Source organism: Equus asinus, chromosome 15 (genome assembly GCF_041296235.1).
Source record: "Equus asinus isolate D_3611 breed Donkey chromosome 15, EquAss-T2T_v2, whole genome shotgun sequence".
NCBI classification, from domain to species: Eukaryota; Metazoa; Chordata; class Mammalia; order Perissodactyla; family Equidae; genus Equus; species Equus asinus.
Genome location: NC_091804.1, coordinates 25,842,187 through 25,860,634, shown reverse-complemented (window position 1 = coordinate 25,860,634; position 18,448 = coordinate 25,842,187). Strand labels below are relative to the sequence as shown.

General features: G+C 45.6%; 1 protein-coding gene across 1 annotated transcript in view; it reads right to left on the bottom strand.

The window, feature by feature from the left end:
* Window positions 1–10,116, bottom strand: part of CHMP4B (charged multivesicular body protein 4B) — a 40,836-nt gene extending 30,720 nt beyond the window's left edge. Inside the window, exon 1 of the mRNA XM_014828802.3 lies at window positions 9,769–10,116. Within this exon, the coding sequence (XP_014684288.1) occupies window positions 9,769–9,958 (190 nt within the window). The 5' untranslated portion in view covers window positions 9,959–10,116. The remainder of the gene's footprint in view (window positions 1–9,768) is intronic.
* Between the last annotated feature and the right edge of the window lie 8,332 nt (window positions 10,117–18,448).

The following is an 18,448-nucleotide window of genomic DNA, read 5'->3' as shown; positions in this document are numbered from 1 at the left end:
TTCTGCTCTAACATTCTAATACTCTCCAAAATAACTATTTAATAAAACATAGATTAAAACAACACACATACACACACAGCTGTTTTGGATCCCTCCACTGCATATCCTATACTCTGAATTCTGAAAATGCTTCTAGAACAAATCACACTGTACCTTAATTATATTTGTTTACTTGTCACTCTAACTAGATTGTGAGCATCTTGGAGGCAACGACTTGTCTTTATCCGCATTTACCCAGTAAACTAGGACAGTATCTGGAACACAGCTCAAGTTAATATACACTTGTCAAATGGATTCGTGAATGAAGCAAAAGTTTCTAGCTACCTTGTTTTAGGACCACCTGAAATGAAATGCAAATGTCTATCTATGCAGCACTAAGACCAAAAAGATTTAGGATCTCCACATCACAGTTCCTAAACAGTGCACAATATCCAAATCCATTTCAAAACCCCTAGTTTCCTTTTCTCAAATACACTACTCTTTACTCAACATAGCTAGATGAAAGCAAAAGTTCTTCTGCAACTTCCAGATGTAACTCTAGATCCGAGGCGGTGTCATATACCAAACAGGAGTGTTTGCACCCAACCCCCACTCCACCTCGTAGCTACCTACTCCTGATAATGCAAAAGACCACACTGTCACTCTCAACCCTAAAGTGGGGCAACTGCTCCCTTCTTCGAATCTCCACCGAGCTCTATCTAGGGTACTCTGTGGGTGGCACTTCCAGCCAATTTTGGTCTTTAATTACTCCTGTCCTCGGTTTATCCCCCCACCAAGAGCATGAGCCTCCTGAGAGCAGGACTGTAAGGCAGGGCCTGACACCTGGGCAGGAACACTGATTAGGTGAACGTCTGAACTCCTGCTCAGGACTTGCAGAGCCTCTCTGCTCTGAGCAAATTCAACTGCCGTGATTGTCAACAGGAGGACTTTCCTCAGCAGGTTGTGCCAAGCCCCAGGCCAAGAGCCCTGAGCAACCTGGCTCTTTGAGGATGAAAAGGAGAAGATAATGCTCTATTGCTGGGTTTTAACCCAATTAGGAATCCCTGCTCAAAAACTCACTATCACCCCCAAATCCAGAAAAATATCATCTTACAGAATGGAACAGGGCAAGTATTTCCTGCTTCATCATCCCTCCTAACCCCCTCTCCCCTAGCTGAGAAGCTCGTGCATTTTCTAGTTTTACTTACCCATAAGCTCTTGAAAGAAATACTTTACGTGGCTTTAAGACTCCAGTGAGAAAATGTATGGGCTATTTAGTTGTGATAACTTTTTCTCTGAGAGCGCCAGAGATCTGTTCAACTGCAGGATCCACTGGGCCAGGCTGTGTCTTGCTCACCGCCTGGAAATCCACATGGCAGCTCAGATGGCTCCTAACACAGAACAGGCACTCAGAGAACATCTGTCCCTCCTGATGCAGAAAGCTGGTGGATCAGAACAGTCTCAACACGATATAAACCGACCAGGAAGCAGCCGCAAAGCCACTGAACCAAGAAATCAGAACTCAGTGAAAAATAATTTCTGGTGGAAAAAGATATAACTAAAAAAAAAAATCATTTCCTAGCCCCCCAATGTGGAGTTAATTCCTCTTCACCTGGGGTCCTTATGACACTCTGCACAAGCCTCACTGGGTGGAAATTCTTTCTTCACCAAATGGTCCCCTCACCAGGCACTGGTGCTCCCTGAGAATGGGAACTTCCTCTAACTTATCACTGTGGCTGCCAGGACCTGACAACCAGTGGGTCCTCATGACTGAAAGCTTGACTGAACGCTTATCAGTTATCCAGATGACTGGCTTCTTTCAAGAAGACTGTTACCCCGTCAGCAGGACACGGGCTTCAAATTCTTCTTCAAGGGAAGGAAGGCAGACATCTACTGAACCATCTGCATTCTATGGCTTCACTGGATTTGGAGGTAACTGAAGGTATCTGGGAATAGGGTGAGCTGGATAAGAGTTCAACTTTGAGCAGCAAAATGAGTGAGGAAACGGATCAGGGAGCCAGCATCCCTGAGCGTCCAGGAACAAATACTGGCATGGACATACAAAAAATGCCCAACATTCTCATTTAATCCCTACAATAACAATAGAGAGGTGTCTCTCAAACTTTAACATGTACACAAACCACGTGGGGATCTCATAAATGCGCAGGTTCTGCTTCAGTAGGTCTGGGTGGGGCCTAACAGTCTGCATTTCCACAGACCACACCTTGAATAGCAAAGTTGTACAGTAAATAGTCTACCCTGTTTTTGCAACAGGAGAAGCTGATGCTCAGAAATATGAGGAGACTAGCCCCAGATCACAAAACTAGTAAGTGGCAGAGGTATAATGTGAATTCAGGTCTTCTGATCCCAAACCCAGCAGCTTTTCCATTACACCACACCACTAACCATTTGAGCTAAAGAGCCACAACCACAGACATGTATAGCTTTCCTGTAACCCTGAAATAAGCATTCCAGCCAGCTCTGCCCTGTAAGGAAGAAGGAGGAGGCAAAGCCAGAAATATCAGCTACAGGAGAATCAAGCCAGCCAGATGCTCTTGTTAAGAACTTAAATCATCCAATCCTTCAGCTAAGACTCCTTAAGAAAGGCCAAACAAACTTTAGGGGTTCCTAGATGCTCGTTCCTTTACTAACGAAGGGCCTCAGGAAAGCATAAATGCTTTTCAAAAAAACCTGTCTCAGTGATAAGGGAATTATCAGGACCATACAGCACAGAGAACCAAATTAATTCCTAGACAAATGGCTAGTCCTGTGTGTTCTGGGCTATGCTGCTCGAACCTTGGCTGGAATATTCAGAGGATTCAGCTTTGCCCACTCCACACCTTAAGAGCAACACTAATGAACAGGAGCACATCCAGAGGAGGGTAACAAGCAAAAGGGCAGAAATGCGAGGCAACGAACAGTCAACGGAATAGAGAAGATCTGTCCCGGGCTTGAGACACAAGCACCTTCTTTGATCTGTCCTGTAGAAGGGGGACTAGACCAGTTCTATGTGGTCCCAGAGGCAGAATTAGCAACCTGTTTTCCCCATGGAAGAAATGCACTTCACAACTGTCTAGTGTCAGAGCTGGGATTTGCCCCCATGCCTTCTAACTCCAGATCCCATATTGTGTCCACCAGCCCAAGCTGCTTCCCTACGGAGCTACCACCCCAACCTGTACCAGAGGTAGGCACTACGGAAAGACAGATCTCAGTTCCAAATAAGAAAGGTGACTTTATATTCAGAGCTGTCCAAAGACAGACTATGCTGTAGTGTGGGAGGATAGAGCACCTAAGACAAATCCTGTCAGCAGAGAGGTTCAAGTGGAGGTTAATCGCTTGGCAGCAATACTGCAAAGGGAATTTGGGCATTGGATGGGTAGCTGGGTGAGATGAACCTGCCAACCCTCAGAGATGAATTAATCTTCCTGCTGCATTTTCCTCTAATACTTCATTTGTACACTTACCATGGTTTGCCTTTTCTTAGTTACTTGTACATGTAATGTGACCTCCTCACTGAACTCCCTTTGTAGGGAGAAGGCAGTGTCTTATCCATCTTTATATACCTTATTGCACCTAAGACTACACTTAGGAAACCAGGCACTCTGCTAGGCACTTTACAGATATCAACGTATTTGATATCTTCACAAGAACTGTAGGAAGTAAGTATTATTATTCCCCCGAACGCCCCCCTTTTTTTTTTCTGAGGAAGATTCGCTCTGAGCTAACATCCGTTGCCAATCTTCCTCTATTTTTCCTTGAGGAAGATTAGCCATGAGCTAACATCCATGCCAATCTTCCTCCACTTTGTATGTGGGTTGCTACCACAGCATGGCTTGAAAGTGGTGTAGGTCCATGCCCAGGATCAGAACCTGGGAACCTGGGCCACCAAAGCAGAGTGTACTGGACTCAAGAACTATGCCACAGGGCAGGCCCCTATCATTCCCTCTTTATAGATGGGGAAATTGAGACTCAGAGAGGATAAGTAACGGCCGAGGTATTGCTGCTGAGTGGTGAGGCTGGCATTTGAACTAAGAAATCTTTTGCCTACATCATCATGCTGCCTTCCTCCTAGAAGGAACTCAATAAACATCTGCTGACTTGAGCCAAACACCTTAAAAACATGCCAGTACTATGTGAGTTAGGTCCATTGTTGCTTCCTGTTGCTATGCTCGAATTTTCCTTCTAAATATAACCATCCATCCTCAAAATGACCAATCTGTAGTTGTTGGGGTTTTTTTTGAATATCCTCTCTCTCACTTTTTTAAAAGACAGTGCACAGCACAAAACAGTTCTGAGCAAGAGAACAAAGTTTTCATAAACCTTTCCTACCCAAAGGAATTCCTCAAGGTCCCAAAAGCTCCACCCCCTCGTCCTGGTCAGCCCTAGCTCCATCTCAGGGCTCTGGACCACTGTAAACAAATCAGCTCCTGGCTTTCTGCCTCAGGGATGTGCGGCTCGCACACATCTTCACGGGCTGTTCTCCAGGACCTCGTCCTCCACATTCAAACCCAACTCAGGACAACTTACAACTTCCCTGAGCAAAACAGTCTGGCTCAAAGGTCCTCACATTTAGCTAGACTTTCAAAGAAAATCTATCCTGAATTTCAAATCACATTATAAACCTACTGGCAGGCACTTAAAAATATTTAATCTCCCTGCCAAATGGGGCAAAAAAAGATTTTGTCATTTGAATCAAAAGCACTAGCATGTTTGGACAGCCAACACATAAGGCCTCTCTGACACTCCATCTGTCTTAAGAAATAAACCAAACCCAATCTGGCCAACTATTTCTTCAAGCAAGAAATTTAAGCACCACCAAGGGAAATTGCCGCTGCTCAGTTCCCTGGGTGGGTTTCGAGTTTTCCATCCCAGGGCCTCTGGGAGAGGAGAGCCTGCTGGTACATGCACCATTAAGATACTGTGCTTTTCAACCTGATACCTTGATTCTAGAGAAGCAAAAGGCCACGTTCACTATAAATTTAACTTATTAAGATGTCTTCCCATGCTAAGGTTTTAGGGCAGCTTTATTAAACATGAAAGCACCACACCAGCTCCAGCAATGAACAGGACTTAATAAAGATATATTTCCTGTGAGCGCCTGGCTTCTTTGCACCCATCAGGTATTTTCAGCTGAACCTAAATTAACCTGCAAATGAACTGACTTGCATCCATAAATCCAAAAGAAAAGATACCGTCTCCATTTCCCAATCTCGTACAATTCTCCTATTAAACTAAAATATGATCCTTTCTACAAACTGTTTCCATTTCTATTAAAACAGGAAGAAGGGGAAATCTGAACCACCTAGTAGATATTTCATAACTAGTTACAATGCCTTAAGAAGAAAAGAATCTTTGATATCTGATGATCTTTCTCAGAAAACCAACAAGGTACTGTGTAGAAAGTTATCAAAAAAGTCCTAAGTTTGGGTGATTTTTGTCATTTCACCCAGACTGTAATCCTGGTTTCCATCCAGTTCTCAGTGAAAGAACTATCCCATTTTGACAAACCAAGGAAGTCTAATCAACAATAACTGCATCAGAAAAGGGAAGAAAGGTATACTTATTCAACACCCACAATGTGCCACACTCTTTCATATATTATCTTAGCTAATCCTCACTTGAGATGTAGTCACTTGAGATGAATATTATTTCCACTTTATAGAAAAGGAAAAGTCATCATTTTTAAGTCCCTTTGATGGCAGGGACCATCTCTGGTTTCTCTTAATTCCTACCACCAAGCTCCCAGCACTGAACATGGGTCCTAGGACACAGTTTAAGAGCCTGCACCTGCCTAAGAATGAATGCATGACTAAAGGTAAGGAAAAGGAATCTGCAAAAAACATGCAATCCAAACTTTGCTCTAGGCTCCTAAGTGAAATCACTGCCTGGAACACACCTGCACACTGCAAATAATCTACTTGAGCTTCAGAGGTTTGTTTCAAAGGACAATTTATCATCTTTCCAATGTGTACGCCACAAAGGTAGCATCCACATTTGGCTATACTCTCCACAGGGCAGGGCCTGGTCCTGTCTCATTTCTTTTTCTCCCACTCAGCACCACACCTTGCACAGGTGGGTGTTTAATGAGCTGAGCAATGACGAAGGTCACGATGACGCACCTTCAGCCATCATGGGAGTAAACAGAACACAAGATGCCCACAGCCACCAGAAGAACTGGTCTCTGAGTCGAGTTACATCCTCTCTCCAGGCTCATTTTCATCTGTGTACAATGGGAATAACAGAACATACTCACGAGATTGTTTTCATTCATTTAACAAATACTTACTGGACATTAACCACATGCCAGGCACTATGCTAGGTGCTGGGGACACAGCAATGAACATGCCTATGACATCCTGCCTCATGGAGCTGACAGTCTCAGGGGATGCTTCAAGACTCATATGAAAAAAAGTTTTACTAACTTAAAAGGACTATACAATTATGAAGTACTTTTCCTCCTCTATGTTTCCCAACTTGGTTCATGGCATCATCATCCACTCAGGTGTCCAAGCCTTAACTGGGAATCATCCTCAACTCCTCCCTCTCCTTCAGTCTGCCCACAATTCCAACAAGTCACCCAAGCTCTCTATCACTTCTCATCTAGTTTTCCATGCTTCTACTCTAGGCCCTTTGTTCCCACCTGAATAATTACAAGTCTCTTTATAATAATGATAATGGCAAGCATTCATTGATCACTCACCACATGGCAGGCACTGTGGTTAGAGCTTTGCATGCATAACATAATTTAATCCAATAAGGTAAATACCAGTACCACTACTTATAGAGGAGGAATCTGAGGTGCAGAGTAACTTGCCCAAGGCACACAGCTAGTAAGTGACAAAGCTATGGCTCAAATCCATGTCTATGAGATTCTATCCTTATCCCTTATTGGATTCCTGCCTCCAGTACCTTCTTGTTGGTCTACACTCCCTCCTTTATGCTGCTGCTGGAGTGCTCTTTCCAAAATCCAAGCTGATCTATCTCTTCTGCTTTAAGACAGCCAACGGCTCCTCACCAGCTCCAGGTCAAGGTCTAAAGGCTACAGGCCACTCCCCAGGTTACCTATCTGCCATCCAGCCCAACAGACTTCCGCCAGGAGACACTCTCACTACTCCCCAAACTTCTTACAGACCCGCCTCACATCTGCCTCCTCTGTGAAGCCTCCCTTGTCCTTTGCCCTGGAGCCAGGAACTTCCTCCTCTTCAGGCTCAGCCCTATGTACACACTCATGTTTCAGCACTGACTGGTATGACTCCTTCCCTCCCTCCCTCCCTCCTCTCCTCCCTCCGTCTCCCTCCCAGCCCCGCTCCACACACACACAAACTCAAAGAAAAAAAAAACACTTGTAATCCTGAGTTACTGGAGGGCAAAGTATTTTTCTCTCTGATTCTCCATGTCCTGGCACAGTAGCGAGTCAATAAGTGACTAAATGAATGGTATGTGGTGGTGTTAACACCTCATAGCACTATCCCAATAAGCAGATAAAACCTTTCCCCCAGAGGATGCAAAAAGAAGGGCTGGTTACAGCAGCTCCTGCCCTCTCAGGCAAAGTGAAGACGACAAACTGCTTTCGAGGAAAGCTATTACAACTAACTGAGGCTGGTCCTCCACAGCCTGCTGGCAGCCTCTGGGAAGTCAATTCAATCACCTCTAAAACTACAGAAACTAAACCAGCTCTTGACCAAAAGATCACAGGAGAATAGTGCTCCCGGATGAGAGGTGAGGTAAACTGCCACCCTCCTCCACCACCCTGCAATGGGCAAGGCATTCCAAAACGCAGACTGGTAAAAACAAGGACTCTGATTACCATGCACAACAGAGGATCCTGACTGGGGAGAGTCATCAGGGAAAAAAGCTGGAGCCAGCAAAATCTAACCCTGCTCTCCCTCTCCAGAGCTACAACTGGAGTCCACGCCACAAACGGATGACTGCAGCTGCCTTCTCACCGGTCTCCCCGCTCTTCTGCTCTCACCCCACACTGGTCTACTTTCCCAAGAGCAGCCCCATGACGTTTGAACTTAAAACTATATCAATGATTAGGACACGCTCCTGCACAACACCCTCCACCAGCTTTCCATCCACTTGGAACAAAATCCAAACTCTTCATCAGGAACTGCAAAGTCCACTCCCACCCTCTTAATTTCACACCACTCTCCCCTTCAATCACTACATTCCAGACACAGCTCTTCCATCTCTTAAAACAAACCAACCTCCAGGCCTTTTCTTACGCTGTTCTCCCTGCCTGGAAGGCTCCTCCCCTTGAGTTTTACAGAGCTGGTTCCTTCTTAGGACTCAGTTCAAACTCAACCTTTGCAAAGAGGCCTTACCTGACCACTCTATCTAAAGTGGCACCCCTTCCCATCCCATCACTCCCTATCACATCATTTTTTTTTAAGCACCTGTCACCACTAGGCAATATTTTCTTCATTTATTTTCCTGTTTGTCTTCTCCCTCATTAGGGTGGAGGCTGTGTTCTGTTCACCCTGTGAACACAGCGCATGCAATAAGCACTCAAAAAGAATTTCCAGAGTATGTGTTGCCTATCAACAGAGGAGTATCCTCAGGATGGGCTATTTTGTTCTTCTGTTAGAATGAAGAAAACATATTTAGCCTCTACTGCGTGCTGAGCACTGTAAATCCACGATCTTCCTTTCAGAGAAGTAAAAGAACTAGCTCAAGGTCACACAGCTAGTGACTAGCAGACTTCCGCGTTAAATACTTGTTTGTACAGCTCCTAAACCTCTCTCACCTTCACCCCCCTCTCAGGGGGAGGGTTGTCACTCTATGGTTCACTTTCATATTGCCATAACAAGAAAAATCAAATATTTCTAAATTGCTTTACAGTTATTAAACTATGTTCACATTCACTTTACTTAAGAACACAAAGCACTTGCCCAGAAAGCCATACAACGACAGAAAGCTAAGTAAGCACGCCTCAAGGTTCAATATCCCCGCCCTGAACCCAGTAGTGGGGACCGGGGAGGAATTGGGGCCAATGGAGGAATGGAATCCCTATTTCTGGAACAGACGGATTGGGTAGAGGTGAGTCACAGGGTGAAGGCTTGCGCTAAGCGAAACTGATAAAACCTGGCTATGAGGCAACAAGAAGTGAATCACAGAGCTGGATGGCACTTTAGGCCTCTGGGAGGCCAAACCCTGGCTGATGGATGGGAAAATGAGGCCTCAAGAAGGAAAGCAACTTGCTCAAGTTCACTCAGCAAGTGAACACAGCCTGAACCAGGGGTCTCCTTTCCCCCAGTCCCCTTTTCTCTCCATCAAGGAGGCTTCTCAAGGAGAATTCTGAGTCAGGAGGATGGGGAGAGGCCAGGGGTAGCTCAAGGACTCCACGGAGGGGTCGGGAGAGGGCAAAGGTGGGACCAGGAAGGACACAAGCGATAGGACGGGGGAAAGAAATGAGCCGCGGAGGCGGCGGCGGCATTATCTGGGAAGGTGAGTGAAGGCAGGCCAGAGAGAGCAGAAAAAGGCGGAAGAGAAAGGGACAGAGTGAGGGAGGAGGAAAGTGCTGTGAAATCAGGGTCTGAAGGGGCCTGGCAGAGCGGGGAGAGCCTGAGGGGAGAAGGCTGGGATGAGAGTCTGATGGCGGAGAAGTCCAAGGCTCGGGGAGACACTGGAGGGAGTCAGACGGAGAGTCCCGGGCCCAGAAAGGCACAGAAGGGAGTCTCACGGCGGAAGAGTTCCAGGATCCGAGCAGACTCTGGGGCGAGTCTGACGAAGCTGGAGGCCGGGCCAGGGAGCCCGGGGGAGTCTGAGGGGGCCAGGCCGACTCACCGCGCTTGTTTTTGGTGCCGTGCTTCTTGGCGGCCGTCAGTTCCTGTTCGATCTTCTTCTCTAGGAATTCCTGCTTCTTACTTAGCATCTCCTCCGTGTCCCGCAGCCGCTGGATGGCCTCCTGGGGGGTCGGGCCGCCCTTGCCGGCCTTACCCCCTCCCGCCCCGAAAAGCTTCCCGAACACCGACATGGTTGCTGCTAGCCGCGCCGGCCTGCGCCGTCCACTCCGGCTCGGCTAGGCTCGGCTCCGGCGCCCGCTCCCGGCCCCGTCGCTCCCTGCCGCCGCAGGCCTCTCCACCGCCTCCGCCCAGCTGCTGGGCCCGGCCGCGCCACCTCCCACAGGCCCCCACGCCCGGCCCTGCCGGCGTCAGGGCAACGCGCCGCTGACTACAACTCCCGGTAGGCAACGCGCCGGCCTTGCCTGAAATCTAGTGGAGAGAGGCGCGCGGCACGCTGGGAGGCTGTAGTTTTCCGGCTTGAGGCTCTCAGCGGCGCGTCTTTTCGGTCTAGCTAGGGTAAAAGGGCGAGGTGGCATGCTGGGAAATGTAGTTTCCCTGTGAATCCGCACAGTAGGGGTATAAGGACAGAAAAGAGAGAACATTATTTAAGAAAACAGTAACTAACATTATGGACATTCTGTGATCCGGGCAAAGTGCTTACATACATTATCACATTTAATTCTCACAAGCCTATGACAGATTATACTGTTCGTATTTTACAGGTAAGTAACCAAGACTCAGAGAAATTGAGTGACTGACTAGCTTAACTTATTAGTCCTGTCTTTACATGTGCTGTTCCCTCTACCTGGAATGCCTTTCTACTCTTTATTCACCTAATAGGTTCTTTGAAACCTAGTAGAGGCTAACAGCCTCTATTTCTAACTTGGCACTGGAGTTAGACTGCAAAGATTCAAAACCTACCTTGAATATTTATTTAGGCAAGTTACTTCCCCTACTCTGTGTGCCTCATTTTCCCAAACTGTAAACTGGAGATGATAATAACGGGACCACTCTCAAGCTTATGTGAGATAGGGAATGTAAATGCTTACTTAGCATAGGCTTTGCACAGTAGGTACTCAAAACTGTGTATTTTATTCCTGTGTATTCTGGGTCATCATCATGCACAATAATAATTAAACCAGGAAGACACCCAGAACTTTTTTTTTTTAAGATTGGCACCTGCACTAACATCTGTTGCCAATCTCTTTTTTTTTTTCTTCTTCTCCCCAAAGCCCACCAGTACATAGTTGTATATTGTAGTAGTGAGTGCCTCTGGTTTGCTATATGGGACACCGCCTCAAAATGACCTGATGAACAGTGTCATGTCTGCACCCAGGATCCAAACCCGCGAAACCCTGGGCTGCCGAAGCAGAGCCCACAAATTTAACCACTCGGCCACGGGCTGGCCCTCAAGACCCAGAACTTTTGAAAGTAGCAGAAGTATTAAGGATTTTTTTGCCCCTACATTACATAGGCTCAGCTCGCTGTGGGGCCATATTTCATGGTATACCCTTGTCCTTTGCTGTCAAGAATCAATTCTCCAACCATTAGCAGTGAGGCTGCCTCTAACAGCCAATACTGCCCCCATGCCCACATTCTAATTTGCTGCTTCCAATCTTTTGCATTTGTTAAGCATGCATGAAAACAGAGTAACCCAGTTCTGAGTGTGGATCTGAAGTGCTCTCCAATGAAGAAAAACATAGCTTCTCAAAGGTGGTTTTTATCCTTTCCTGGACCTTTCAGATATGTGAAGCTGCTTGGGAACAAAGTTTCAAATAAATGAGAGCTTAACAGAACTTTCTTTGTATTATTTCACATACATGAGTCTTGTCCCCTCCCCAGACTATGATCTACATGTGGATGAAAACATGCCTTCGATGTCATTGTTGTTGTGTTGTTGTTGTAATCTGCCACAACCCTACTCTGCACATGCAGGAAGCCATTCCCAGAAGATGAGTTTATTTCACCTAACTTTCCAGGTTGGAAGAAATTTTTCAAATGTGAGAGACATGCTAGAACTGTCAAGAATTCACAGCAGCATAAATTGTGAAACATAAGTCACACTTGTGTTTCTTTTGTAATTGAGACATTGCAATGTTTTTATCAAAATAAGAAATAAAAACAAAGATGCTTCAACCAAACTACCTGATGGGTACAGCAACCCCTCCACCCCTAAGCATCTGCCCTGTCCATTCTTGTCTAACTGATGCTGCAACCAGGCACACAGGTAGCAAACACTTGCTGGGTTTGAGCCATGACCCAAAGAATATATGAACAGGCAGACACTGTAGGCCTCACCACCACCAGTCTCATATTGATGTGGGATAAACTGAGGATGATAGTAGAGCCCCTCATGTCATAACTCTGGGAGGCCAGAAAAACATCTTGGGGATGTGGTAGCAGAATATTCAGATTTAATCTTGAGTACCAACCCAATCAATTGGTGTGAGCCACTCGCATTGCTAGGTTTAGAAGAATTCTGAGGCTGCATTAGGAATCCTTGTAAAAATGTGCCAAGATCGATTCATGATGTCTGCCTAGAGTGTGGGATGAGAGGTGGTGACTCATGGGCAAGGTAGCTGCCATCCTGGCTGAGGATTCAACTGTCTTGGCAGAGATTCACAGGGCAGATTGGCTCGACACTGGAGAGCCCTGAGCTTTCATGGCTTTCATTTTTCTGGTCTCTTGGGCAAATGCACAGGCTTTTCAAACTGTGAATAAGGTATTAGCTCATTAAAAACAAGAGTTACCATTACCTGCAACAACTTGGATGATTCGCAGATATTATGCTGAGTGAAAGAAATGAGATACTAAGCCTGTATGATTCCATTTATACAAAGCCCGAAAACAGGCAAAACTAATCTCTGTTGATAAGAGTCAGAATAGCAGTTACTTTGGGGGGTGATGTAGACCAGGCAGAATGACCTTTGTGGGGTGCTAACAGGCTCTATATCAAGATCCAGTGGCGTTCACATGGATGTATACAAATTTACCCATCTTTATTCTTAAGATCAGTGCCCTTTTACATACCTTATGTACTTTATTACACGTTATATCCCAATTTAAAAAACATCTCTGGTAAAGGCAGCAATAGAAGCATACAGTTTTTATTTGTTTGCAAAGTACCTTTGCATACAAAATCCCATCTTATCTCCATCCACCAAGCCGAGGCAATAAGCATTACTGTACCACCTCCATTCTACAGTTGAGGAAACTGAGGTCCACAGAAGTAGGACTTGCCCAAGGTTACATGGGTAAAGATACCCAGCCATATATTTGTAACCTTCTTTAAAAACATGTTAAGAAAAGCTGAATTAGTAAAACTTATTATGAATAATAGGTTTTGAATTAAGAATAATAAAAGTCATTATGAAACTTGGTCTCACACGATTTTACCAAGTCAAATACAGAAGATTTTGCTGATTTTTAGCTGTAAAAAAACAAGCGCATCCAACACCCTTTCCTGATAAAAATACTCAACAAATTAGGAATAGAACTGCTCAATCTGATAAAATGCAAGTCACAGACACTGAGAAGTACAAAGACTTTTTTGAAAGAAATTAAACAAGACCTAAATAAATGGAAAGACATCCCATGTTCATGGATTGGAAGACTTATGATAGGTAATGTGGCAACACTTCCCAAATTGATCTATAGGTTCAATCCCATCAAAATCTGAGCTGCCTTTTTTGCAGAAATGGACAAGCTGATTCTAAAATTCATACGGAATTGCAAGGGGCCCTGAATAGCCAAAACAAAGTTGGAGGACTCATACTTCCCAATTTCAAAACTTACTACAAAGCTACAGTAATCAAAACAGTGTGATACTGACATAAGGATAGACATACAGATCAATGGAATAGAACTGAGAGTCTATTAAACCCATACGCCTATGGTTAACTGATTTTCAACAAGAGCGCCAAGACCATCCAATGGGGAAAGAATAATCTTTTTCAACAAATGGTGCTAGGATAACTGGATATTCAAATGCAAAAGGATGAATTTGCACCCCTACCTCATATAATTTACAAAAATTAAATCAAAATAGATCAAAAACCTAAATATATAAGCTAAAACCATAAACTCTTAGAAGGAAACATAGGTGTAAATCTTTGTGACCTTCAATTAGCCAATAGTTTCTTAAATATGACACCAAAAGTAAAAGTGACAAAAGAAAAAAATAGATATATTGGACATCATCAAAATTAAAAACTTTTGCACACCAAAGTACTCTATGAAGAAAGTAAAAAGACAACCCATGAAATGGGAGAAAATATTGGCAAATCCTATATCTGGCAAGGGGTTAATATTCAGAATATATTAAGAAAAACAACTATTACATCTCAAAAACAAAAAGGCAAACCAATTAATACACTAAATTGTATATTTTAACATAGTTAAAATGGTAAATTTTATGTTATGTGAATTTTATCTCAAAAAAAAAAAAAGTGTGTTGAAGTAATGAAAAGAAAACTTGTTTCTGTGCCCACCACACAAACCTAGAGTAGAACTGGGGCTCTGCCATCCAGCCATGTGGCAAGGTGGTTCACTTGCCTCAATTTCCCCATCTGTACAAGAAATGCTATCTTCTTCACTAGGCCATTCTGATGATTCAGTGAGAACATAGGTAAAGGGCTGGCACAGAATATGCATCCAATAAATATTTACAAACTAAATAAACAATAATAATAACAGGAATAATAATTACTAACATCTGTTACACCCTCACTCTGAGGCAGATGGCTTATGTAGAATACTTCACATAATCACTCCTCTACAGCCCATTGAGGTAGGAAGAGATCATAGCTGAGTAAACAGAAGCTTAGAGAAGTTGAATGACTTGCCCAAGGTTACACCATTACTATGTGGTGTGGCTGGCATCTGAACCCCCATCAAATAATAGAAAATCTTTATTGAGCACTTTATGCTAAGCAAGACACTGAGCTGAGCATTTGACATGCATTACCTCATTTAGCCTGCACAACAACTGCATGAAGCGGGCATTATTATTGTCTCTATTTTATATGTTAGGTACTGGAGAAACAGAGAAGTTAAACAGCTTACCCAAGGCCACACAGCTTGTAGGGGCAGAGCTGGGATTCTCACTGTAAAGACAACCCGCTTAGCCACTATGCTATACTGTCTACATCCAAATGAATGAATGGATAAAGAGATACACACAAACAAACACATAAATAAACAAAGTGTGATGGGCGTGGCAGCACAGGAGAATAGGGCGATAGGGCAGAGTGAGCAATAGGGGCAGGCCTGACCCAGCAGAAACTGAGAGGGGCAAGTGGGGAGTGTGGGGAGATTGTGAACTGGAGGGGCCCTGCACATGAGCTAATGGTGGGTTTCAGGGCCTACTCCATACCCATTCATCTAAGCATGTGCAGGCCCTGCAACAGGCACTGTGCCCTAGGAGGCCACACAGGCTCCAGCAAATGACTTGTGACTCCTTGGACCTCACCCCAGAGAAAACCACATCCTCATCCAGGCCCAGGCCCAAGGCAGAGGCAGAATAAAAGTCCCCTTCCACAAGAAAGGAAAGGTCCACATCCAACCCCTTAGAATATCCTGTTGGTTCTACCCTCAAAATATATCCAGAACCCCACCACTTCTCACCATCTTCACTGCTGTCATTCTGGGCCAGGTCACTATCATCTCTCATCTGGACTACGGCAGTAGCCTCTTATGATAAATAGAATAATGGCCCTCCAAAGATGTCCACATCCTAGTCCCCAGAATGTCACCAGAAGTGGCAAAATGGGCTTTGCAGAAGTATTAAATTAAGGATCTTGAGATGGGGAGATTACCCTAGATTATCCTAGTGGGCTGAATGTAATCACAAGACGGAAGTAGGATGGTCAGAGAAAGACTAGAAGATACTACCTTTTTGGCTTTGAAGACAGAAAGGGGCCACAAACCAAGGAATGCAGAAGCTTCTAGAAGCCAGAAAAGGCACGGGAATGGATTCTCTCCAAGAACCTCCAAAAGGAGCGCAACCCTGCCAACTCAGTGATTTTTGTCCAGTGAGAAACATATCAGACTTCTGACCTCCAGAACTGAAAGATACTAAATTTGTGTTGTTGTAAGCCATGAAATTTGTGGTAATTTGTTACAGCAGAAATAGGAAACTGGGGCTGGCCTGGTGGTGCAGCAGTTAAGTGTGTACGTTCTGCTTCGGCGGCCAGGGGTTCGCTGGTTCGGATCCCGGGTGCAGACATGGCACCGCTTAGCAAGACATGCTGTGGCAGGCGTCCCACATATAAAGTAGAGGAGGATGGGCATGAATGTTAGCTCAGGGCCAGTCTTCCTCAGCAAAAAGAGGAGGATTGGCAGCAGATGTTAGCTCAGGGCTTATCTTCCTCAAAAAAAAAAAAAAAAAAGAAAGAAAGAAATAGGAAACTAATACACTTCCTTACTGGCCTTCCTGTCTCCACTGTGACCCCCTTCAGCACATTCTTCACACAGCAGCCAAAGAGGCCCATTGAAAAACAGATGTCAGATGCACTGCTCACAGCCCTTCAGCAGCTCCCCATGTCCCTCAGAGTAAAAGTCTTCACAATGTCCCTACATGTCACGTCATGTTCCTTCCGTCACCGCGCTGTCTTTCCAACTCCTCACTCCCGCCACACTGGCCTCTCTGCTGTTCCTCAGACACAGCAGAGCCCTCTAGCCTTAGCACAATGCTTTGCAGGCACTGTGCCCTCTACCTGGCATGGTGTTCCCCAGATAACCACATGGCTTCTTCTCTCCTCTCCTTCGAGTCCTTTCCCAAATGTTTCCTTCCCAGAGAGGCTTTCCAGGCCACCGCACAGAATGCTGCAAGCTGCCCCCCATCCCACGCTCCCAAAACCTCTACTCGTCTCTCTTTTTTCTTTCTTCTACAGCACTCGCCACCTCCTAACATATATAATTTGCCTGTTTATTTTGTTATTTTATTTTCTGCTTCCTCCACAGGGGAGCCCCACAGATCATTGTTTTGTTCACGCCTAGAACCAGGCCTGGCATATAGCAGGTGATCAGTAAACATTTGTCAAGTGAATAAATGAATAGACTGAGGTAGCAGTGACCTGTGGGCAGGAGAGCTGGAGCTGGACTCAGCCTTGCCATGACGAGACCTTGACAACACCTTCTCCCTCTCTTGGCCTCAGTTTATTCTCTGTGATTTTACAAAGGGCCCAAGGCCTTGAAGGTGGGCCTTGGCCTGACCACACCCCGGCCACTGCTGGCAAGCAGGGGGTCTCCCCCAGCCCTGAGGTGCAATCAGTTAACCTTGCTGACCACCACCCTTCAGGCCTGAGCATCTGTGGGGTCATGAGCTGGCACCCTTGGGGGCTGGGAGCACCTGCAGCTGCCACCTCCATCCCTTCCTCCCCAGGGGAGACAAAACCCGTCCAACCGGTCCTCCTGGGCCCCAAGGGATAGCTGCTCAGCCATCTGAGACTTCCAAGCCACCGCCTCTGTTGTTTGTCCCAGATATTCTCGGTTCCCTCTTAAGACAAAGGAAAGCATCCTTGATATCAGGCTCCCAGGGCTTTGGGTCAGCCGTTTCTCAGCCTACACGGCAGCTTCTTACTGGAGAAACTCACCCTTGGCCTCCGGGGAACGGGAGGAGGGGATGGGCAGAGTGGGCCCGTTCTTTAAGTGCTGTTGTTCGTTCATTCAACAGACAGGCATCGAGCAATTCCTGGGCAGTCCCAGGCACTGCAGACAAATCAGTGAACAAAACAGACAGAAGCTCTCGTCCTCATGGACCTTTTCTTTCTAATGAGGGGAACAGACAATAAAGAAATGTCTAATATAATGTCAAGGGTGATGAACGAAAAGGAAGCAGGGTAAGGAACTAAAGTGTGATGGGAGTGGGTACGGGTTATGGCCCACGGAAGGTCTCTCTGAGGAAATGACTTTTGGACAAAGGTGAATAGAGGGAGGGAGGCAGCCATAGGAAAATCTGAGGAAAGAGTATTCCAGACAGAGGGCGCAGCAAGTGCAAAGGCCCTGAGGTGGGAACTAGCTTCTATTATGAAGGAGCAGCAAGAGGGCAGGTGTGGCTGGAACAGAGAGAAGAAAGGAGTGGCGGAAGAGGAGGGCTGCATCATGTAGAACCTTGAAATGCATAGGGAAAACTTCAGATTTCATTCTGGGAGAGATCAGAAGTCACTGGAAGGTTGTAAACAGGAAAGTGGCATAATCTGATTCAGGCTCTAGAAAGATCCCTTGGGCTGCTGTCAAGAGAATGGATCATGGTGGGGGATGAGAGAGAGCAGGGAGACCAAATAGAAGCCTAACGCAGTCATCCATGCAGAAGAGGCTGGTGGCCTGGACAGGGTGGTGGTGGCTGAGGAGATGAGCAGCGGCTGGAGATTGGGAAAAGTGGTTCCAAATAAACTCCCAGCCCATCAGAGCTGGTGAGAGCGTTAGAGATCCTGAGATCATGAGCCAAGGCAGGCACTTGGGAGTCTGTCAGTCCTGGATTTGAAGCACAGCTCCACACATTCTGCCTGTGAGTCCTTGGGCAGGTCACTATACCTCTCTGAGCCTTGGTTTCCCCATCTGTAAAACGGGTGTGATAGAGCTTGCTTCCAATGGTGTCTTGAGGACTCCGTGACATGTAAATAAGGCACAGAGCACAGGGCTCGGAACTTAGGAGAGAGTCAGTAAAGTTAGACAAGACA